The 24,825-nt window shown below is 39.2% G+C and overlaps 1 protein-coding gene across 2 annotated transcripts in view; it reads right to left on the bottom strand.

Moving 5' to 3' along the window:
- Window positions 1-5,396: 5,396 nt before the first annotated feature.
- Window positions 5,397-24,825, bottom strand: part of SLC12A1 (solute carrier family 12 member 1) — a 98,706-nt gene continuing 79,277 nt past the window's right edge. For both annotated transcript variants that reach the window (XM_035259601.3, XM_035259600.3), the window contains exons 21-26: window positions 22,461-22,592; window positions 22,128-22,239; window positions 18,866-18,952; window positions 10,375-10,510; window positions 7,720-7,787; window positions 5,397-6,706 (exon numbers count right to left, since the gene is read on the bottom strand). In XM_035259601.3, the coding sequence (XP_035115492.2) occupies window positions 6,571-6,706; window positions 7,720-7,787; window positions 10,375-10,510; window positions 18,866-18,952; window positions 22,128-22,239; window positions 22,461-22,592 (671 nt within the window). In that variant the 3' untranslated portion in view covers window positions 5,397-6,570. The remainder of the gene's footprint in view (window positions 6,707-7,719; window positions 7,788-10,374; window positions 10,511-18,865; window positions 18,953-22,127; window positions 22,240-22,460; window positions 22,593-24,825) is intronic.

Genomic DNA, 24,825 nt, shown 5'->3' with positions numbered 1-24,825 from the left:
GTATAGTTTGAAGTCAGGTAGCATGATGCCTCCAGCTTTGTTCTTTTTGCTTAGGATTGTCTTGGCTATGCGGGCTCTCTTTTGGTTCCATAAGAAGTTTAAGGTGTTTTTTCCAGTTCTGTGAAGAGGGTCATAGGTAGCTTGATGAGGATAGTGTTGAATCTATAAATTACTTTGGGCAGTATGACCATTTTCACAATATTGATTCTTCCTGACCATGAGCATGAAATGTTTCTCCACCTATTTGTGTCCTCTCTTATTTCCTTGAGCAGTGGTTTGTAGTTCTCCTTGAAGAGGTCCTTTACATTCTTTGTTAGTTGTATTCCTAGGTATTTTATTATCTTCGTAGCAATTGTGAGTGGCAGTTCGTTCTTGATTTGGCTCTCTTTAAGTCTGTTATTGGTGTATAGGAATGCTTGTGATTTCTGCACATTGATTTTGTGTCCTGAGACTTTTCTGAAGTTGCTTATCAGTTTAAAGAGATTTTGGGCTGAGACGATAGGGTCTTCTAAATATACAATCATGTCATCTGCAAATAGAGACAATTTAAGTTCCTCCTTTCCTAATTGAATACCCTTTATTTCTTTTTCTTGCCTGAATGCTCTGGCTAGAACTTCTAATACTATATTGAATAGGAGTGGTGAGAGAGGGCATCCTTGTCTAGTGCCTTATTTCAAAGGGAATGCTTCCAGTTTTTGCCCATTCAGTATGATATTGGCTGTGGGTTTGTCATAAATAGCTTTTATTATTTTGAGATATGTTCCGTTGATACCTAGTTTTGAGAGTTTTTAGCATAAATGGCTGTTGAATTTTGTCAAAGGCCTTCTCGGCATCTATTGACATAATCATGTGGTTTTTGTCTTTGGTTCTGTTTATATGGTGGATTATGTTTATAGACTTGCGGATGTTGAACCAGCCTTGCATCCCCAGAATGAAGCCTACTTGATCGTGATGGATAAGCTCTTCAATGTGCTGTTGGATTTGGTTTGCCAGTATTTTATTGAAGATTTTTGCATCAATGTTCATCATGGATATTGGCCCCAAATTTTCTTTTTTGGTTGTGTCTCTGCCAGGTTTTGAGATCAGGATGATGTTGGTCTCATAAATGAGTTTAAGGAGGATTTCCTCTTTTTGTATTGTTTGGAATAGTTTCAGAAGGAATGGTACTAGCTCCTCTTTGCACGTCTGCTAGAATTCGGCTGTGAACCCGTCTGGACCTGGACTTTTTTTGGTTGATAGGCTATTAATTGCTACCTAAAGTTCAGACCTTGTTATTGGTCTATTCAGGGATTCAACTTCTTCCTGATTCTTAAGGAGGCCAACTAACATCTCTTTTCTAGAGAGTGGGAAACTTAGATTCAGCTTCCAGCTCTCTCCTGGGCTTGAGCTCTTCATCTTACTATGCTGCTTTTCCCATCAGTTTCTTTTTCATGCTTTCCTTTGGTTACTTTGTGCTGTTTTTAGTCCTTGACTTTAATGTTAACTTTCATTTTTCTTATTTGTTAATAAAGCCATTTATAGCTACATATTTACCTCCAACTTCTGCTTTATTATGATATGTTTTGCTATGTGGAATTCTCCGTGTCATTTTTACCAGAGTCTAAAGCTGCATTTTCTATTTCATTTTGACCTGAGTTATTGAGGAGAATTTTCTTTTTCCAATAAGTAAGGTTTTTTATATTGCTGTTTATACATTTGTAATGTCTGTTTTATTGTGTTGTGATAAAAATGTTTCATTTACTATTTCTCCATTTTGGGATTTACTGAGTTTTTATTAGCTATTAACATAGAATTTGTTTTCATAAATATTCTATAGATTTCTAAAAGATGGTGTATTTTCTGTGGGTGAGCACTCTTTTACCTATTCAATTTTTTTTAATGTTGTTTGAATTCTTCTTATATTTGATTTGTCAAAGATTGTCACAGGGGTAAACTAAGAAATTAGTTCCTAAGTCAAAATTCCTAAGAAAATTGACTTTCTGCCAGGTCATGGTGGCTCACGCCTGTAATCCCAGCACTTTGGGAGGCGAGGCAGGTGGATCACCTGAGTCAGGAGTTCAAGACCAGCCTGGCCAACATGATAAAACCCCATCTCTATTAAAAATACAAAAATTAGTTGGGCATGGTAAAACATGCCTATAATTCTAGTTACTTGGGAGGCTGAGGCAGGAGAATCATGTGAACCCAGGAGGCAGAGGTTGCAGTGAGCCGAGATCATGCCACTACACTGTAGCCTTCATGACAAGAGGGAAAAGCCACCTCAAAAAAAAAAAGAAAGAAAATTGACTTGACTTTCTGGGACTGTCCTTTTGTTTCCACATTATTATTATAGCTACATTGTGGCCATATGTATTTTATAAATGTACAATGATACTCTCTTGTCATTCCTTATTCTTTAGTCTTAAACTTTGAAGTTAATATTGTCAACTCTTTTTGAATGTTTGTATATTTTTGTTTATTCTTTTGCTTTTAGCCTTTTTATTCACTTTCACTTGTGTACTTTTAGTCCTTTTATATTCAATTCTGAATATGATGCAGATAGAGTTTGATTTTTTTTCATTAAATTTGAGAGTCATTTTGTCAATAAGATGAGCACATTTGTGTTTTCTATCTATTTCTTGTATGTTTGATTTTCCTTTTATTGTAGGATTCTATTATTGTATAATTTCTCTCTTTTTAAGATACTTTTTTGACTTTTCTCTTTTGGATTATTTTTTCATGATTTCATGTTCTTTATATATTGGAATTTACATGCAATGTTGTTGTTTTCTTTTCCGATGCTGCTGTCAAGGGCATCCATGAGATGCTGCATTGCAACGCCCACCAAGCATACCACGCATCTTCCCAGGGAATCTGTTCTGAATACTTAAAGTATCCAACACAAGGGGTCCTAGGGAAGGTGTCCACTCTTTCCTACTGCCTATTCTCACTTCTGTCGTCAAATTGTGGGGGAAGGGTTACTGGAAATCTCCCAGGTTCTCCTGTAATTATTTCCTAAGATTTTTTTCCCCCTCAGGAGCACTGATTGTAAGCTGATTTTTGATGGCCTCCATCAGTCTCCATGTAAACTTAGCATGATTTTATTTCTGAAAAATATTATCATGTGAAGGGCATCTGTAGTTTTCTGATGTGATGCAGATTTTCTTCTGTTTCTTTAAATTTTTATTTTCTTTTTTTGAGATAAAGTTTTACTCTGTCACCCAGGCTGGAGTGCAGTGGCACGATCTCAGCCGTTTTAGGGGAAACCTAATATGTACTGAGAAAGAGAATAGATAGGCTGGGTGCAGTGGCTCATGCTTAATCCTAGTGCTTTGGGAGGCCGTGGAGGGCAGATCACCTGAGTTCAGGAGTTTGAGACCAGCCAGGCCAACATGGCGAAGTCCCCTCTCTCCTAAAAACATAAAAATTAGCCAGGCGTGGTGGCGGGTGCCTGTAATTCCAGCTACTTAGGAGGCTAAGGCACAAGAATCGCTTGAACCTGGAAGGTGGAGGTTGCAGGGACCCGAGATTGTGCCCCTGCACTCTGGCCTAGGCAACAGAGGAAGACTCCATGTCAAATAAAAAAAAAAAAAAAAGAGAAAGAGAATTAGATGCCATTCTCTAGTGTATGTGTGTGTGTGTTTTACAGAAGTCTGGTCAATCTGCATTTAGGGTGTCTGCAGGACACCTAGAGAGAAACATCAGGAAAATTGATGTTTAAATATATGGATCTGAGACTCAGAAGAGATCTGAGTTAAGGATTGCTTGAGGCCAGGAGTTCAAGAGCAGCTTGGGCAACATAGTGAGATCCTGTCTCTACAAAAAAAAATGGAAAAGCTTAGCCAGGTATGGTCTAATGTAGTCCTACTACTCAGGAATGTAGTCCTACTACTCAGGAAGTTGAGGTGGGAGAATTGTTTGAGCCCAGGGGTTTGAGGTTATGGCGAGCTATAATCGCACCACTATACTCCATCCTGGCTGAGAGAGCCAGACTCTGTCCCTAAATAATAAATAAATAAATAAAGCTTCCATTGAAATATTTCTAAAATTGAGTCTTAAGTGAAAAACTCATAGGACGATGCTCCCAGTATGGCACTATCTATGAAAGAACTTGTGTGTCTATGAATATGCTGTGTTTGTGGGGATGGGAGCAGAGATAGCACCGAAAGAGTGATGTTGAAGTCATTGTGAGGAAAGGGTAGGGACGATGATAAGAAATGTGCACAGAGTGAGGAGACAGCGGCAGTCAGACACCAATGCACATGACTGTGGAATGTTCTTCTTGCTCAGAAACCTGAGTGTAGACATGGAGATGGGTGGCTGGGTCAACAGAGTTGGGTGAAGCAAAGGACAACAGTAGGGCACCAAGGGCCAGACAAATCTGCTGCTCTGTGACTGTAGCCCCATCCTTTTGACTTTCTGCTCTTCTAACCTGTTCCCAATACAGTTGCTCTTGACCTCAAGTTCTCTAGTCCCTTACAGCCACCCAACCCTGAACCTGGAATCCAAGGGCTACATTCAGTCACTTTCTTGCTAGTAGCCCTCAAGAAATTCAGTAACTCAGTTTCTACAGCTTTATATGGCCCCTTCCATCCTACCCAGACCTTGTTTAATGAAGAGCTTGTTGTCCTAATAGCCAGGAGTGCTATGAGCACACATACTTTCCCTGCCAGGCCCTTGGGGGATTGCCTCTGCTGCCCAGGGCTGCCCCGTGCACCCGCTGCCTGCCCCCAAGGTCACACCCCTTCCCAGGCAGCCTCCATGCAATAACCGATAAAAGCAGAATACAAAGGCCTGGCCCTCTCCGCCCTGCTTGGAACGAGGAACGACTCCCTGTAGGGTCAGCGGAGGCTGTCCTTGGGCCTGCATCCTAGCTCACTGCTCACCTCTCCGTTTCCTGTTTCTTCCCCTCCCTCCCTCAGGTGTTGATCCCCAAGGGATCAAGATAAACTTTGACTCTGGAGTCTGTTTCCCAGGAAACCCAACTTGTAGCAGTCCAGCAAGAGACAAGAGCTGGAATGTCGTGTTAAAGAAGTCTTATTACTTCTCACTTTTCCCAGAGACCCTCAAGTATTTCAGAGAAGTGTCAGGCCTAGATGAAGCTGAGGTTAGGCATTTGGATTTCAGGTCCATGGGGTTCAAGAGACAGGGTTTTATTGAGGGCAGAGTTCAGCACAGTGGCCTTGGATTTGGAATAGGGATATCCAGCTGCTCAAGCTTTGCTGATGGTCTCCCTTTTCATCTGGTCATTCTTCTGAGCAGAGAGCCTGGGTTAGGAAGTCCTGCTCTTGAATGCCAGCTTTAAATAACTGCAGATGAGGCCACTGATGGAAATCTTCAGGCTCACATCTGATATACCATTGCACCGCAATTTTAGTGATTAAAGTAAAAACACGACCTAGGCCAAAGCAATCGAATTTGAGTGTTTTTATTTCAGGCTCATTTTTTTTTTCACATATTTTTTTTCAGCTAGAATGAACAGTCAAAACATGTCAAGGAGAAAAATCAAGCTGTTCATCAGAAAAACAATTTTTTAATTGGTTTGTCAATGTGATTAAGTATTATAGACATACTAACAAAAATGAAAAAAAAATCAGTACCTATATATTCCAAATTTTGCAAGTTTTCAAACTTCACATTTTAATTATTCTTTAAATCCATACAATCACTACGGAAAGTAACTAACTATATGATTCAGGATATATTTCTTATTAATGGTTTGAAAATTTGTGGCACTTGGTTTTCAAGTCATCTATAAAGATTTCATCTGTACTAACTATTTAATTAGAAAAAATATGCAAAGTAATGCTATGATGGAAATTTCCAAATATTTGATTAGGAAGTACAATCAAAGTTTATGTGTTGAGAACAGAATTATTTCATTTTGCTGGAGTATACGTTGTCTTCTAATCTAGTTAATATACTTTTCCGGCAGCAGCAAGTTTAAGCCATTTGTCATCAATGATTGCTCAGATCACTTTAAGTATATAATCTGTTACATTAAATAACCTTATTTAGGTAACTGCTTTGAACATTTCGTAGACTCAAGTACTTCTTAAAGTTTTCAGTTATTGATTTTTAAATCTGCTTTGTAGATCTAAGCCTCTGAGGGGGCCAAGCATAACTATGTTCCCCACCCTATTGGTCTTTTCCTTTGATAACCACCCGTGGTTACTATGTCAGCTGGTCAATAAGCATTTATTGAGACCCTGCTGTGGGGCTGAGACCTACACTAGGGCTGAGAAGCAAACGCTCTAAAAACAAAAGATTGTTTATCTAGAGAAGTTTATAATCACATTGGTGATTTTCATGAGCATGAGCCAACATGGGTTTCCTTGATTTTCTTGTTTATCAACAGCAATGACAAAAATGTTTTTCTAGGGATAGCACTGGCTTTGGCAACCCCTCAAGCAGGTAAGAAGAAAAAAGCTTGCACTAACCAATAATAAAAAAATGATGCAATCTATGTAGGACCTGGTAGGATAATCTCCAGAGGTTTGCATATCCAGATTAGATCTACAGCATAAAGTACTGGAACATGTTACTTAATTGTGCATACATTTGGTTAAATGTAGTCTAATCTTTCATGTTTTAAGAGTAAAATGTCAAGACATTTTTGTGATTTCCTCTAACTAGTAAGACAGGTGGGAGGTTCTTTGTGAGGATTTCCAACCAGGCCATATACAACAAATCCGATATGGATCCTTTTCTTGCCACTGGAAGGCTCCTAGTGACATGAAAGAAAAATTTAAAAATGAAAGTGAAAATTACTATAGTTAGTAACAGCAATAGCATTTCTGAACTTTTAATAACTGGCAGCCTTAACTTTTACCTTATCCCAAAATGAAAGCACTGAAATCATTATTACTATAGATATCAAACTGATGTATTTCTTAGGCAATACAAATACCTATAAGCCAGAAAAACAGGCTTAAGTATTGTAAAGACAAAACAAAAATGTACATTTTCACTTTTCTTTGAATAGGGAATTTGATCAATTAATACCTGCTCACCTTTTTGGTGTAAATGAATTTTTCCAATAATTTAAATATCTTACATTTGGGAAAAACCTCAGAAACCATCTACTGGAACCCTACCAGCCAATTCAGGAGACCATCCTACAATATCTTTGATGGATAGTTTTCCCTGTCTACATTATGTAAAGGCATATTTATCCTTATACACAGGAGTCAATTCATGAGGTATAAATGTGAAGTCGTTGGAGGTTTTCATGTTTAAATACCAGTCTTTAAGTAAACAAACACACATTTTCAGTAGACACAACCAGAGTGTAAAGAGTGAAAATGGAAATGGCTTTGCCTTTTTCTCCTACCCTGGGCTCGTCTCACAGTACAAGGAGCCTCATGAACCTGCCATGGGCACAGCGGCTCAGGGACACCCACCCAGGGAAGGGGCCTGTGAACTGTGGTAGCTGACTTGCAGCTGTTATGCAGGGAAGTCCAGGGTCTTAGGTTCCTAGAGCATGGTCTTACTAGATGCGCACACGCCTCTGCATAAGGCATGACGGACAGCCAGTCGAATCGAGGCTCTCTGATGCTCACGGGCCTGAGGGGTCAGGGTCTCAGGGTGGCACTTACCTTTCTTTACTGTCTAAGAATTCCACATGTTCCCCCCAAAAAACAAAATTCCCACCTGAAGAGCCATAAGCTTTTAAATGGATTAACCCATTTATCCTAAGATTTATTTCTAACATTCTTCAATGCTTGCAATGATACTTACAGGACAATGAGATTAGCGGCTCTTGAGTGCTCCTGTAAGAGTTCATTCAGTCGAACTTGGCGGTAACTCTGTGGGCAATATTCAGACTTGTTGAGTACACTTCTACTAGAATTATGAATGAGAATTTATTTTCTTACCGCAAATCATGAACAAGCAGAAAATCTCATCTTAAAAAATGTGTAAAAATTACAATAACTTTTTCAGGCTTAAAACTTAAGTGTTTTAAAACCTCATGAGAAATTTTAGAAATATTAAGAATAAAACACATTACAAAGATTTTCATTGTGCTGTAGTGGCTTATAAAATTCTAGGGAGGGGGAAGCAAACAGCATAGATAACATTAAAAAGAAGGTGAGAATGACCAATTTGGGGCAATAGGTTTTCTGTTAAAGAAAACAGATTGATGGTGAAACCCCGTCTCTACTAAAAATACAAAAAATTAGCTGGGATTGGTGACGCGTGCCTATGATCCCAGCTACTTAGGAGGCTGAGGCAGGAGAATTGCCTGATCCCAGGAGGCGGAGGTTGCGGTGAGCCGAGATCGCACCATTACACTCCAGCCTGGGTAACAAGAGCAAAACTCTGTCTCAAAGAAAAAAAAAGAAAACAGATTGAATCTTGATACCAATTTGATTCTCTAAGAACATAGATTATATTCTAGTCTGCCTTTCTTTAAGCTCTCTGAATATTCTCTAAGCACAGAGGGCTGGCTTCAATTAAAAAGCCACCAAAAGACTCACTTGGAAAAATAACCACTTTGCAGTGATGAGAGTAATATTTATTATTGTATTTCACTGGTTCAGAAACCAAGACTCAGATGAGTGATTTGCTCAATTATATAAAACTTTGTTAAAACTGGGAAGTTTACTACGCACAGACTTTTTGTTTTTAATTGCGTTTTAGGTTTTGGGGTACATGTGAAGAACATGCAAGATTGTTGCATAGGTACACACATGGCAGTGTGATTTGCTGCCTTCCTCCCCATCACCTATATCTGGCATTTCTCCCCTTCTCTTTTTTTCCCCACTAAATCTAAAAGGCTTTGAGTATTTCTTGCTCCAATTTTTCCAAGTTCAGCTTCTAACGTAGTTTATGTAGGGCATGGTGGGCAGTCAGTCCAAGCAAAGCTTCTGAGGCTGCTGGGCCCCAGGGGTCAGGGTCTCAGGGTGGCACTTATCTTCCTTCACTGTCCAAAAGCCCACGTTTCAGTAAAATAAAATCCCACCTGAAGAGTTATGAGCTTTTAAATTGATTAACCAGATTTACCTAAGATTTATCTCCTTTTTTTTGAAAAAGGGGTTCACTCCTGTCATCCGGACCAGAGTACAATGGCACAATCTTGGCTCACCTCTACTCCCTGGGCTCAAGTGATCCTCCTGCCTTAGCCTCCCAAGTAGTTGGGACTACAGGCACAGGCTACCTCACAAGGATAAGTTTTGTATTTTTTGTAGAGGAGGGGTTTCACCCTGTTAGCCAAGCTGGTCTCAAACTCCTGGGCTTAAGCAATCCTCCCACCTCAGCCTCCCAAAGTGCTGAGATTATGGGTGTGAGTAAACCTTAGGACACCCAGCCCTAAGATTTCTTTCCAACATTTGTAAATGTCTGCAATTATACTTACGGTACAATGAGATTAGCAGTACTTGAGTGCTCCTGTAAAAACACTCAAGATTTTGTAGTTTAGAAGTTTTTGCGGACCCTTTTTTCATTTCTGTCCAATTCAGGTGTCAATTCTTTTTTTTTTTTTTTTTTTTTGAGACGGAGTTTCGCTCTTGTTACCCAGGCTGGAGTGCAATGGCGCAATCTCGGCTCACCGCAACCTCCGCCCCCTGAGTTCAGGCAATTCTCCTGCCTCAGCCTCCTGAGTAGCTGGGATTACAGGCACGCGCCACCATGCCCAGCTAAGTTTTTGTAATTATTTTAGTAGAGACGGGGTTTCACCATGTTGACCAGGATGGTCTCGATCTGTTGACCTCGTGATCCACCCGCCTCGGCCTCCCAAAGTGCTGGGATTACAGGCTTGAGCCACCGCGCCCGGCCAGGTGTCAATTCTTCTACCTAGTTGTTAACCCCCTGCATTATTCTTATTGTCACCAGCTTCACTGGGCTCAGGACAGAAGGCACTTCCCATCTTACTGGGCTTGCTAGAAAGATTTACCATTTTACATCCATCTCACAACGTGTGCTGGATCCACCTTCCATATTCATTCTTCCAATCACATCATATATTTCCTCAGATGCCTTTATAAGTTTTTCATAGCCATTGCTTTGTCAGGTTAAAATTATTTGTTACTGTGTTAAACTGTGAGTCAATCTAACTTTATCAACTTTGCACACATATTGACCCAAATTATGTTAGGTTGATGGGTCTGTCTCCTGTTCTTTACAATTAAATTTGAAAGGAGACCTCACAATATGTACCAATAACCTATTTTTTAAGTTTTAAGAAATAATTGACCTTATGGGGAAAAATGACAACAGTTTTCTAAATAATCATATCCAGTAAATGATAGAAAAGCACTTGAAAAATGCAGAAAACTTGGATCTTGAATAATGACATTTGACAATAAATATATTGCTTCTTTGTCTTTAGATCAACTACTGTTTCCTTTTTCAGCTAGTTAGAAAGCAAAAAAATTAAAGAAGACAAGTCCTTACCTTTTCCTTGACTGCTTCCAGTTCTGCATCTGTAATTTTCCACGGAGTTTCTCTTTTTAATTTCTCAGCAGTTGTTAAATCTTTGCAGCTTTCGTGGAGACGATAAGGTTCAATCATCTCTTCAAAGACTTTCCAGCTAAAATTTGAATTATAAAGGAGGGCTCACAGTAGGAAACTAACTCATTATTTCACAGATACTCCAGGTATGACTGGCTCTGCTGGCTGTGGAATCAGAGCTGAATGTCATGCAAATCCTTTAAGAATTACTTTGCAGGGAATTTACTGCGAGTAAAACCGTGGCTACAGTACTCCCTCCCTACCCAAGGAAAGGCCTTAGTGTGTTCGAGGCCTTGTTAGCCTATTAGGTATTAGATCTTCAATATTAACAGACAAACACATAGATAATAATTGTTCTGCAAATACATTTTCTGCATACCGTAGTCAAATACATGGTTGCAATATAGTTTCCACCTGCTTATTGTACAGATTCTATGGGAGAGATTTATCAATTAATGTAGGAGATGAACTAGGCTCAGTGGAAGTTGGATATCGCTACCTTCACCCTTAGTCCACATGGCAACTGCCACTCATGGCAGGAGGCCACGGGAAGGTAGGAGGAGAACAGCAAGGGCTCCCACAAGTTGAATTGTTGTAGAACAATGTGGACGTTTGCTACAAATCATGCTGCCCTTGTCCTTTTGTTGTTTGATGTTGCTGTCTGAGATTTTCAAATGAGTATTATTCAGGTTCATGTTTGGAGGAAGAACAAAAATCAATAATGTTTTAATGCCTAAGAATCTGAGGCTATGTTAGAACATTTGAAAAGAAATTGCTAAGGAGAAAACTAGCAGCTAAGAGCTATAGTACATTTAAAAAATTACTTGTAAGAGCCTCATAAGAGTTATTTTTAAAAACAATGGCACAAAGTAAAACTTACTGTTTATGGCAGTAGTTGTCTCTAGTATGCTACTTTAAGATGATCTCAAGTATGAACAATTTCTTTGGTTTCACATAATGTAGCTTAGTCATAATTTAGTAATTTTGGAATGAATGATAATTAGAATTGATATGCTGTTAGGTCAAGAAATGAAAATATGAAGTAATGAGTTCAATTATCTCACCAACTGGCCTGATTGAGGATTTGCACATAAAAGTGCAGAGATGACAAAGGAGCAGGATTGTCCCTACTAATGAGCCTTTGTTAAGAGACTGAAAAGATACTTAATGCATTAGACTTCTATTGCACTGACTTATTTAGAATGGTAGGCAAAGACAGGGAAAGATTAAGAGTGATAGGCCCTATTATTCTTTCAGCCTCTATTTCCTATTTCAACAGTGTGGTGCCTTTCGAGATCTTTGGGAATGGTCGTTACTGTGGTAAGGTGCTGGCCTCAGAGAGTAAGGGCTGGGTTCTCCTCTAGCTCTTGCATTGTCGTGCTTGGCCTGGATATTCTAGGCTATAAAACGGGAGTAACAATGGCAGCTAGAAGGGGAGTAACAATGGCTGCTAGAAACTGGTTTGAGAGTCACTCTGATGATTTGGGTGACAGTACTCTGAAAAGCATGCAGTGCCTTGGAAAGGTAAGACATTCACTTTACTCAGCAGCCATGGGATTGAGATTAGCCATGGGAGAGGCTCTCTGTTTAAGTTATTCACATAGTTATTTTAATCAGGATGAGTTTCTTTGCAGCTCAGTCCCAATCCTTGTTAGAAAGCACAGTATAAAAATAGTTTCCTAAGAAATAGAAGGTGGAGTAGAGGTTGCTGGTTGTCTCCCTGGCATCCGTACTACATTTTTCTCATTGTAGTTTCAGTGGGAATAACTCCAATGACAACATCAGCCAATCAGCACAACTCTATGCCTTCTTCCAGACTGATTGGCAGGGCGGGGGGGGGGGGGGGACGGGGGTGTGTGGCACATAACATAAGTAAACTTGAACTGATAAGCACCCACTATTATGCTGACCACAGTAATGGCTCAGTGGCTTAGGTTAGTGAACCCAGAATGGAGCCCTAGACACTGAGCTCAGTGATCTGGGAAGAGACAAACTCTTTCTTTCATAGAACATACACAAACAAGTAGGTAGTCCTGGTTGCAATTGAGAGTCCATTTGTTTTCATAAGTGGAATCAACTCTGATGGATGCCTTTATAAAAATATAAAAGTAGGGAGACTACAAGATAATTAGTTCTTGATTACAAAATTAACCTTCTAGATTAAGCTTAGCCTGAAATCCAAACTATGCTTCTATTTTTAAGTTATATGTGAAAGTAATTCCCATCATTGAAATCACTGTGAGTTAAGTTTTCTCTTACTTGCAATTGAAACATGCTAAGTGACACAGGAAGTAGTAATGGGGCTGTATTTGCCCATTCTTTTTCTATGAATTCTTACTGTTTCTTCTCTGCTTTAATCTTTAATTTGTCTATCCTTGGGCTCATCCTTGAGCTGCCGTTTTTCATTCTCCTAGCTAGCGGATCCTGACATAGCTCAAGATTTCTATTTTGGCTGGGTGCGGTGGCTCACACCTGTAATCCCAGCACTTTGGGAGGTAGAGGTGGACAGATCACAAGGTCACTAGTTTGAGACCAGCCTGGCTAATATGGTGAAACCTTGTCTCTATTAAAAACACAAACATTTGCTGGGTGTGTTGGCATGTGCCTGTAGTCCCAGCTACTTGGGAGGCTGACGCAAGAGAATTGCTTCAGCCTAGGAGGTGAAGGTTGCAGTGAGCTGAGATCATGCCACTGCACTCCAGCCTGGGTGACAGAATGAGACTCCATCTCAAAAAAAAAAAGATTTCTATTTTGATTCTCATTAAATCTGAGTTTTTTTCCTTACAAGTACTTTTAACTGACTATAGAATAAGTGTTGCATGCTATTAAATATAAATAATAATTCACTTTTTAAAAAAACAATAGAGCCCCATCCTTGTTCCTCATAAAAAAGTCTAAAATTTTTTAAACTGCATACTACTTTCCTTCCAAGTCCACATAAAATTTCTTCTCTGAAAATGATGCACCAGTTGTTTCTGGGACTTCTCTAACATCTTTAAACTAAATTAGCTAATTAATTGCTTCTAGTTTTTCTTTGATTTCCCCATAAAGATTGTTGTCTTTTTGTCCTATGACTGTTAATTCAGTCTATACAATAAAAAATGGAATTTAACCACAAGAGCTTTTCAGTTTCTCCTGGCTCAATTATTTTCTCGTTAACTTTGCTGCTGTACTCCCTTTCACCCTGGCCCTACTATGTTTATAGATAATGTTGCTATGATAAAATTCCTCCATCAAAACTTACTGATGTTTTATGGGTAGTCGAAAGATTTATTAAAGGCAATTTGAGGGCGTTTAAGATTAGCCTCCAACATGGAAATCATTGACAAACTATTTTTGACATTGTGTATCACCTGACGACCAAGAAAGAATACTGATCAAGGGATAGTGTTAACAGCAGGCAAGGGCTGCCTGGCCAAGGTCTGAGTGGGAACTGAAATTGGGCCAATGTTCTATTCTCTAAGCCTTAGTCCCTGGGTCTAGGGCTACAGCAGCCCGGAGGAAGAGTTCTCTTTCCTGGATTAGACCATCCAGGGGAGTTGCCTTAATTAAGGTATTACAAATGTGCCAGATGGGCTACTAGTAGCCATCTGTGAGACTTATTGAATGACCAAACTGTGTTCTACAATAGGGTTACTTTCAGGTATTGGAACAGCCATTGCCAACATCAGATATCGACTGTTTTATAAAGTCATATGGCATCACATATGGTAGGAAGCTGAAGAGAGAACGATGTCTCTTCCAGCACGCTCCTTCTAGTGGCCTCTTGTTTCTTCAGCAGGGTATACTGGCCACAAGGATTTTTTTATTTCATTAAGAATGGATTTGTTTTTTCTACATTTTCCTTAATGCCTTGAAATAACAGAGAGAAAATCTCCAAAATTTTGGAAACTAATTTATTTCCTGACAAAAAGTTAACTCTCTTTATTCCAGGATAATGAGGACATATGACAAATGCCAAATTAACATGGTGGACATCAGAAGAGGACATCATGGGACAAAGGTCAGAGTAGTAAGAAGAGTGTCCAGACTATGAAAAGTATTCAAAGAATAAAGAGGCTTGGTTAATGGAAGAAGTATATCAGCCTCCCCAGCGACAGGACAGAAAGGGCGGCTATGCAGGGTGGTGGCCATGGCAGTTGGACAGGGACTAGTATAAAAGAAGGGGAAGGAAAGAAGGACTTGGGTAGAGAAAACCGAATTGACAAGTAAAGAGACGAAGAAATAGAGGGACAAATTAATCAGTAAACATTGATAATGCTTAGCTAAGGATAAGACCAACAACAGCAAGAAGAATTTGGCTATAAGAAGTGGATGAGGCCAGGTGTGGTGGCTCATGCCTATAATCCCAAAACTTTGAGAAGCCAAGGTGACAGGATCAGTTAAGCCCAGGAGTTTGAGACCAGTCATGGCAACACAGTGAGACTTTTTCCTCCACCAAAAAAAAAAAAAGCTTGGTATAGCGGCTGGTGCCTATAAAAAAGAACAAATAAAATAGTGGGTGAGTTATTCAGGCCCAGCATTAAGTTAGGGCTTATGGAAAATCCAAAGTCTGTAGACACAGTGACTACCTACTAGACAACAGAAAATGCAAATGCCAAAATGCAGTGACGCAGAGAGTACAATGACATAGAGAATGGAAATTCTTTGATAAAAGAGTGGAAGGCTACCAGAGATGACTATATGACAACCCAGTTCGTATCAGAATGTTAATTCCATTTATCGATGAGAATAACATGTTCTTAATTTTTCTTATGTATTTGTAACTGTAGAAATATAAGAATGTAAGGCATTAGAGTATGATAGAAAGAAATATCACAAAGTAATAAACAGTTTAACCCTGTCAATTATAGCTTTCTTATCACAGTTAATGTATTTTTCTTTCTTTTTTATTTTTTTGAGATGAAGTCTTGCTCTGTTGCCCAGGCTGGAGTACAATGGCATGATCTTGGCTCACTACAACCTCCACTTCCTGGGTTCAAGTGATTCTCCTGCCTCAGCCTCCCAAGTAGTTGGGATTACAAGTGCCCACTACCAAGTCTGGTTAATTTTTGTATTTTTAGTAGAGACGGGGTTTCTCCATGTTGGTCAGGCTTGTCTTCAACACCTGACCTCAGGTGATCTGCCTGCCTCGGCCTCCCAAAGTGCTGGGATTACAGGTGTGAGCCACTGCGCTCGGCTCTTTTTTCTTTTTTTTTTTTGAGCCAAGGTCTCACTCTGTCACTCAGGGTGCAGTAAAGTGGGGTGATCATGGCTCACTGCAGCCTTGACTGCCTGTGTTCATGTGATCCTTCTGCCTCAGCCTCCTATCTAGAACTACAGGCATACACAACCAAGCCTGGCAAATTTTTGCTATTTTTAGGGGGTCTTGCTGTGTTGCCTAGGCTGCTCTGGAACTCCTGGGCTCAAGCGATCCTCCCATCTTGGCCTCCCAAAGTGCTGAGGTTACAGGTGTGAACCACCATGCCTTGCAGTTAAGGTGTTAGTGAAGCCATTTTAACTGACCCACCACCTTGGAAAGATCATGAATAACCTCAAAGAACATGAAATTCAAGTTTGTTTCATCAGTAAGAATGCATCTGAAATTGGAATAATTTTCAGTTAGTTATTAAGCTCATATAGAATAACAGTAAGTCAAAAGAAGAGGCAAGAAAACTTGAAAACTGTGGAATTACAACACATCATGAAGTACAAAAGGAAGAAGAAATGATGGTCAACAGAAAAGGGAAGAGATGTGGCAGAATGGTGATATCTAAGCCATTCCAAGACCGTCTCACCCCTCTGTGTGATTCCTCTTGGAGGCCTCACTCCACATGAAATCGAATGCAATTAATTGCATCTGAATGCAACAGAAAATATGATTTTGGACTATAAACATTGAAGGCATTTAATACTTGCTAAATGATAACTCTAAATATTTCATTTAATTTGTAATTGGCTGTGGTTTCTAAACAATCTTCTTGCACCCTTGCAAACTACTGTGAAGATCCAATCTACAACTGTTTTCAAATATCAGTGTTGCCAGGTGCGATGGCTTGTGCCTATAATCCCAGCACTTTTGGAGGCTAAGGCGGGCAGATTGCTTAAACTCGGGAGCTTGAGACCAGCCTAGGCAACACGGCAAAAGCTTGTCTCTACCAAAAAATTAGCCGGTGTGGTAGCATGTGCCTGTGGTCCCAGCTACCCAGGAGGCTGTGGGTAACCCCCCATATAGGTACCGGGAAGCAGAATCCTGGCACAATTAAGACCTGGAGAATATCTCAGTTTATAGTGTTACTACTCAGTTATTTCCTTTCATATAATCCTTTATATAATCATATATTAGTTTATAGAATTAGGGCTTGGAGAATGACTCAGTTTACAGTGTTACTGCTCAATTATTTCCATTTATACAATTCTCTCTATATAATCATATATTAGTTCATAGAATGCGTGCTAAAGAATATCTTACCACTCAGTTATTTATATATATATGTATATGTGTATTTATATATATATGTATATATATTTATATATGTGTGTGTGTGTGTGTGTGTATATATATATATATATATATATATAAAACTATGTCTTAGTTTATAATCAGAGGAATGCCTAGAGCAGACACAGTGCAGAGCATGATTTAAAGGAAAAACAGTTATACCCGGACAAGAAGCCATGGCCCAGGCGGCAGCGTTCAGTATTGTAAAGATACCCGCTGTATGGCAGGCTTGGGGCAAGAGCCACTCCTTCTGATAAAGGAGCTGTAGGACCTTGCTCCACTTCTTGTGGAAGGCTGCCTTCAAACTGGCAATCACACCTTGGTGACTGTGAACTTTAATAGCTCTTGTTACTGTGCTGCTCGAAAAGCATTCCCCTACAGAACTCATTGGAAGCTGCCAGCAGGTGGCATAGCCCCTGACAGCTCTGTCACTGCTATGTGACTTAAAGCATCCTCCTTTAAATCTTTTCAGTAGCTTGCCCATAGATAGAGGTATTGCACACTGCACCCTCTTCACTGTGCACAGCCCGCCTCCATGCCTCGGTGACCTAATGGGGGTGGACCCCTTACTACACACGGCCCTTGCCTCAATGACCTAATAGGAATGGACCCCTTGCTGCACACTGTCAACCTCCCAGCCTCGGTGACCTAATGGGGGTGGACCCCTTTTTTTATTGCTCACGACCCTATCAGTATCCTTAAAGATGACTTCACTCACTGCCCTGCCCCCTAATCTATACACAATAAATACTTATGCTTCTGGACATTTGGGGCCTCACCTAATTCCACTCATAGGTGGTGTGGCCCCCCAAGCCCAGCTGCATTTTCCTTGTACTTCTGTGTCCTGTCTCTTTATTTCTTGGATCCTGTGCCTCAGCACAGCATAAGGGATACCCCATGACCCTGTGGGCCATCAGCCCTACAGAAGGCCAAGGTGGGAGAATGACCTGAGCCCTGGAGGCAGAAATTGTTGTGAGCTGAGATTGCACTGCTGCACTCCAGCCTGGGTGAAAGAGTGATACCACATCTCAAAAAACCTATTAACCCTATTAAAAGATTAGTGCCCTTACAGGAAGAGAAAGAGCAGAATTCTCTCCCCGTGTGAAGACATAGTAAGGAGGTGGCCATCTACACACCAGGAAGAGGGCCTGCAAAGGGAATTGAGTAAGTTAGCAATCTTCTTGCACCCTTGAACTTGGACTTCCCAGAACTTTGCCAGGACTGTGAGAAATAAGTATCTGTTTTTTAATCCACCCAGTCCATAGCATTTTGTTAGAGCAGCCTGAGCTGAAGAAGACAATGATGGAGTTGATAAATATAACAATTAATGAGGATTAAAATGATGCCACATTTTGAAGATATTTAAATGATTACTTTGATTTTGTCATTTTCTTTTTTTTTATTTTGAAGCCAATGCATTTCTTTTCCAGGCTTCAGATAGTTTTAGAGGTCTGCCCCCCAAATTCACAGGCCTTACCTGTTGAGTCTTTAGTGCCTCAAAGCTAAAATGGCCCTGGAGTGTTGGTATTGCCAGTGTGCCAAGAAGACACAAGCTGTTTCCACATCTGCTCCATCAGAGCTCCCCATCCAGGCTGCCCACCAGTAACTCTGAATAACAAAACTTGTCCTGATGGCTCTGGTCGGAATAGTATGACCTTGCACTTCCGGCTACTCTTGCTGCCACAGAAACCAAGAACAGGAAGGGCAACTCTAAAATACTGACTAATCTGTTTCAACAGTTCTCCCTCTCAGGCTTGTCTTCACTACAAAAGCTTTTCTTCCCTTTAGAATGTATTCGTTAGTTCTATGTCATGATTATTTAAAGGCCCTTATTAGATCCTATTACGAAGTCACTGCAGTAAATACGTAACATTTTTACTGTCTGAAAATCAACACAAAAGAGAACGAGAGAGTACCATGGGTTATCAATGGATCTTGTTAAATATTTCATACCTCTCTTTGCTTGGCTTAATGTTGATGTCACCAATGATATGGATGTCTGCAAATTTTATCCTAAATTTGCTCAGAAGGGACGCCATTCTGAAAATATAAAAGGAAAATACTTCATCGTTGGATATTTAACTATTTTCAATCAAAGAGTTTTGTGTTTGAGTTAAGATATCAAAAGAAATCACATCTCATTTCAGCTTAGCTTTCAGACAGAGGCCTTTTGGTTGGTGTTTGATTTTTATTACAGTACTTGATGAACTCATTAAGTGTGGGCCAAGCTCTTTCACTGATGGCATAAAAAAACCCCTCTAGATGCAGACATTGACAACAGCCAATCCAACTCTACATTTACATCCCAGGGAACAGAATCCAAATTTGTCCACATTTTTTATGATTTGAAAGATAGCAAGTCTTAATATGTACGGACTATCATATTAGTGATAATTTCTATAGAGTTCCTCACAAACTACTGACAAATAGCTATCACATAATATAGCATAATATGATAAATTATATATGATTAATTATATCTATAAACACATAAATTATATATGTTATATAATATATAAACATAAATTATGAAATTATACAACATCATATATATTTATATGAGATTTTTTTCCCAGCAATGGATAACTTTGATATAATGGCAAACTTACAGAAAAATTGTAAAGATAATACACAGAACTCCCAGACACCAATTATTTATACTTTGTCCCGTTTGATTTACCATTGTCTTTGTTTCTCTCTCTTTGTATTTATCTATCTATTTACTTCTATCCCCATCTATCTACCTATCTACTTTATTCTTGTAAAGTCAGTTGCAGATATCAGGCACCTTTACCCCTAAATTTTTCAGTGAGCAGTTTCTAAGAACAAGGACAATCTTTTATATAAAGAGAGCAGATTTTTTAAATTGGACAATTTAACATTGATGTCATACTACCATCTAAGTCACAAAACATTTTCAAATTATACTAATTGTTTCAACAAAATATTGCCAGCCTTATTAAATATAAAATATTATAGACATTATGTTAGTTTCCATGCTAATATGATCCTCTTTAAGTGGAATTAAATATATATAATATACTTCTTTGATTGAAAAGACATATATGCATAATATATATGCAGTCATACACCACATAACAACATTCTGGTCAACGACAGACTGCATGTATGATGGTGGTCCCATAAGATTATAATGGAGTTGAAAAATTCCTATCACCTAGTGATGTCATAGGTGTTGTAATGTCATAGCACAACATATTATTCACACGTTTGTGGTGATGCTGGCGTAAACAAACCTACTGCACTGCCAGTCATATAAAAACACAGCACATACAATTACAGACAGTACATAATACTTGATCACAGTAATAAACGGTTGTTACCAGCTTATATGTTTACATACTATGCCTTTTATTATTTAGAGTGTACTCCTTCTACTTATTAAAAAAAAAGTGAACTGTAAAACAGCTTCAGGCAGGTGCTTCAGGAGGTATTGCAGAGGAAAGCACTGTCATCACAGGAGATGACAGCTCCATACCTGTTACTGCCCTGGAAGACCTTCCAGGGGGACACAAGATGTGGAGGTGGCAGACAGTGGTATTGATGATCCTGATCCTGGGGAGGCCTGCACTCACGTGTGCACTTGCGTTTCAGTTTTTAACAAAAATATTTAAAAAGAAAATTTTTGAAAATAGAAAAAAGCTTACAGAATAGGGATATAAAGAAAACACTTTTGCACAGCTGTACAATATGTTTCAAGCTATGTGTTATTACAAAAGGGTCAAAAACATAGACATTTATAAGGTAAAAAATTTACAGTAAGCTAAGGTTAATTGGTTACTTTATTATCGAAAAAAGTATTTTTTATTCCCAGGTCCAGCTTTGAAGAAAAATATTTCCGTATAAATCTTGTGTAGCCCAAGTATACAGTGGTGATAAAGTCTGCAGCAGTCCACAGTCATGTCCCGGGCCCTCACTTTCACTCACCACTCACTCACTGACTTGCCCACAGCGACTGCCAGTCCTGCAAGCTCCATTCACGGTAAGTGCCTTATACAAGTGGACCATTTTTCATCTTTTATGCTGTATTTTTACTGTACCATTTCTATGTTTTGATACACAAATATTTACCATTGTGTTTCAATTGCCTACAGTACTGAGCTCAGATCTGTAGCCAGGAGCAACAGTGTATGCCATATAACCTAGGTGTGTAGTAGGCTAGACCATCTAGGTTTGTGTAAGCACACTATGATGTTTGCACAATGATGAAATTGCCTGACATATTTTTCAGAATGTAACAATGTAGCAATGTATAACTACGTATTTGTGTGTGTGTGTGTGTGTGTGTGTGTTTATAGATAGATACAGATAGACAGACATATTCACATTCACAGCCCAATACATCCTAAGAGGGAGGAGAATATATTAAAAATTACTGAATAAAGCCTGTCATTATTTTATGACTTCTAGAAGTGCTAGTTCCAGGAAGGGCTCAGAGCTTAAATATGCCCTGAGGAAATAAGAGCCGCTGAAGGTGGTTTTCTGGATTTCCACCAGAGACCTCTAGATATGTCATGTTCTCAGCGTGCTTATTATTCTCACAACTGGCATCAGCCCTCAATGGCTAAATTAATGAGAAAGATACAGACTTACCCTGTGAGATTTTTATTTTTTAAATGAGAAGCGTTCTCTACAGTCATCCCTTTAAACGCTTTCAAACTACAAAGGAGAAACTGGGAGCCCAGATATGTTTGGTGACTGTCGCAAAGTCCTGCAGCTCCTTGATGGCAGAGCTGGGGCTAGAATCCAGGTGCAGTCCCTCCATTTAGTTCTCTTTTACATATACTGTGCTAAGAGTGACTACCATGAATTAGGAGGTTTGAATTCCCCCAGAAAAAAACACCTGGACACAAATTCCTTCAGCTCTTCTTTTCTTGGAGGCTTTTACTGGTCAGAACAAAATAAGCATTATATGAGATAACGAATCTTCCATTCAAGACTTGAGATGAGGCTTCGGTGGCACATTCCTTTTGGAAAGCATTTGTGGCAGAGGGTCAGAGGACCTTCTTGAAGACAGCGATCAGGAAAAGTATGCAAATTATTTACTGACCAGAAAACCAAGTAAAAATGAGGCTATTCTGGTGGCTTTGTCTTTAAGTCTATTGTGTCCCGGAGACATTAAAGTTATTAAAATTAAAGCATTAAAGCAATGGACCTCTGAAATGACCTAACACGTGAGTGGTAAACTACTTACGCGATTTTTTCTTCCTCAATGCGGTTGATCTTCCCTCCGACATAGATTCTTAACTTACAGTCTTTCCATTTTTTTCTGAGAGTCAAGATATAGGGGATAAGAAGTGTTAACCCTGGAATAAAGAGTAAATTAGACAGGATGAGTATTTCTAAATGGGAGGACATGAATAGCTTTATATGTTTATTCATTCCCACATTCATGGTTCTTTATAGTTCCAGTCTTTGGAGAACACAGAAATTCTCTAACCAGTATTTTCTCTATACCTCCTTAGGCAGTTTTAAGTTTATCAAAACTGAAATTCTTCTCCCTTGTGTATTTTCTGAAAGTTTTTACCTCCGTCATCAAACAACCACCAAACATCAATTGTGCCTTTTTCTTGTTTCTTTTTAAATTGAGTGCTGGCTTCCACCAGTTTCTGGTTGAACTCTCCCACATGCATTGACTGGATTGTGTTAATGCTGCCATCTGAAACGGAAGAGGGATTGATGCATCTGTTTGCTTTTGAGGGCAGGAACAAAATAACTTTCTAATCAATCTACTGGTGAAAATAGAGAAAACGTCACAGATTCCTGTTTATTATACTTAAAATAAATAGTGACCATTCTTCAAAAGGCAGAGGTAAAAATCCAATCTCACAATAATTTAGGGCACCTTCAATAGTTAAATAAAATATTGACAGTTAACAGTTAAGTAAAACAGCTTTATGATTATAGTTTTTATTAAAAAGCAATGGATTATTTTCAGACCTTTAGTAATCTGTCTTTTAGTAGTCTGTCTCAGAATGGAGTTATTATTTAGGCATGTAATAATGCTAATAGCCAGAATATCCCCATTTCTCCAAATCTCAGATATAAATCAACTTAATAATATTAATATTTTTATATTTACTTAAAGAACATGTGGTAAGTTGTTTTCTAGAAATAAGCTATAGAATCAGAAATATCCTTTAATTAGGGAATTGATTCATGAAGCACTACTTTGGTTTAAATTCCATTCAGGTCTGGTTTATAAAATTTGCCAGGGGCCATGCACATCTTTTTTTTTCCTTTTGAGGTGGAGTTTAGCGCTTGTTGCCCAGGCTGGAGTGCAACGATGCAATCTTGGTTCACCACAACCTCTGCCTCCTGAGTTCCAAGCAACTCTCCTGCCTCAGCCTCCCATGTAGCTTGGATTACAGGCATGCACCACCACGCCCAGCTAATTTTGTATTTTTAGTAGAGGCAGGATTTCTCCATGTTGGTCAGGCTAGTCTCGAACTCCTGACCTCAGGTGATCCGCTTGCCTTGCTTCCCAAACTGCTGGGATTACAGGCGTGAACCACTGTGCCTGGTGACCATGTGCATCTTGAATTCTCTATGACTATTTGGTCCTATAGTTGGCCTCGCTTACTCCTCTGTTTTCAAGAAATCTTGTAAAGCTAAGGTAAAGCCATTTGAGCTATTTGAATCTGTGTGAATAGATGAAAATAAAAGCTAGAAAATATGGAAATACAAAACATCTTTACTTCAGTTATAATTAAGGGTGCATAGAAAATAGTTAAATTTTGTTTTAAATGCAATTTCTACCCTAAGATGGATACAATGAAAGTGCACCAGGGAACTAGGCCAGTGTTGGGGCAGGACCCTTGTTCCTGTTTGCCAGGAGGGGTTTCTTTGCCACAGTGTACATAGTATTTCTCATATCTGTGTCTTCGTAAGTTGTGACTTTATTGCTCTATTTCAAAGAGGTGATGTCAGCCCTGTGCTCTATTTCAAAGAGGTGATGACAGCCTCTTCAGAGCTTTCACTCTGATCCAAGAGGTTCTGAAGATGCTTTGTTCTATCTTGTGCCGTTGCCATGTTTAGGGTCTGTCAGTTCTGAAGCAATGAGCTGATATTGTTTTTTACATCCCTGGGACCACTGAGGAAGAAAAATTTATTTACAAAATGGACCAAGCTCTGCCCTTACAGGCAAGTTAGAACATCCAGAGGCTTCCTGTTCATACTCGCCTGGGGGCAGGATTGGTTCTGATCTAGAACTCAAAAGAGTTGACAACTAACAGAAGCCCAGAGTAGTGAATGGGGCCACTTTAGAGCTGCGTTTAAACTTCTAGGTATTAAAACAGTACACCGTATTACTACTTTTCAAAAACAATTTGACATGTTGACTTTTGGAAGAGTATATTTTGCCAAAACAAGTATTGTGATGCAGAAATAAGCCTCCAGAATAAATAACAAGTCCTGGTGTCATAATAAGGACGTTAATGCTTCCCTCTCCCCAGCTCTCCCCAGAGCACACTATTGGGCTATGAGTTTTAAATTTTCCATTATTTTCCAGACTGTACCACTTAACAGAGCATATTTAATGGATTGTTAACTTTTCTCACAACTAAACCAAATAATTAGAAAGAAAAGAAAATAGTAGTTAGCATCCAGAAACAGTTTTATTTAAATATTTTCACCCTAAAAGTCCTGATGTAGCTTCAACTTGAATTCAAACACATCATTTACATCATTTTAAGGTGGACTGTAAGGAATAGGTCACAGCCCATGGGATATCCCCGGAACTCAAGACCCCAGAGTATTTGAAGTGGGGCATTAACTGGATTTCTCATCATTCTCTTTAGAAATATAAACTATTATTTTATAGGTGAAATTTCATCCGTGGGCTATAGTAGGAGAGCCTATTTACAGGGTAAGAGACGGCCCTGTCGAAGAGC

This window comes from Callithrix jacchus, chromosome 8 (genome assembly GCF_049354715.1).
Source record: "Callithrix jacchus isolate 240 chromosome 8, calJac240_pri, whole genome shotgun sequence".
In the NCBI taxonomy this organism is placed as follows: domain Eukaryota; kingdom Metazoa; phylum Chordata; class Mammalia; order Primates; family Cebidae; genus Callithrix; species Callithrix jacchus.
The sequence above is the reverse complement of the archived record's forward strand: the minus strand, read 5'-3'. Positions and strand labels throughout refer to the sequence as shown.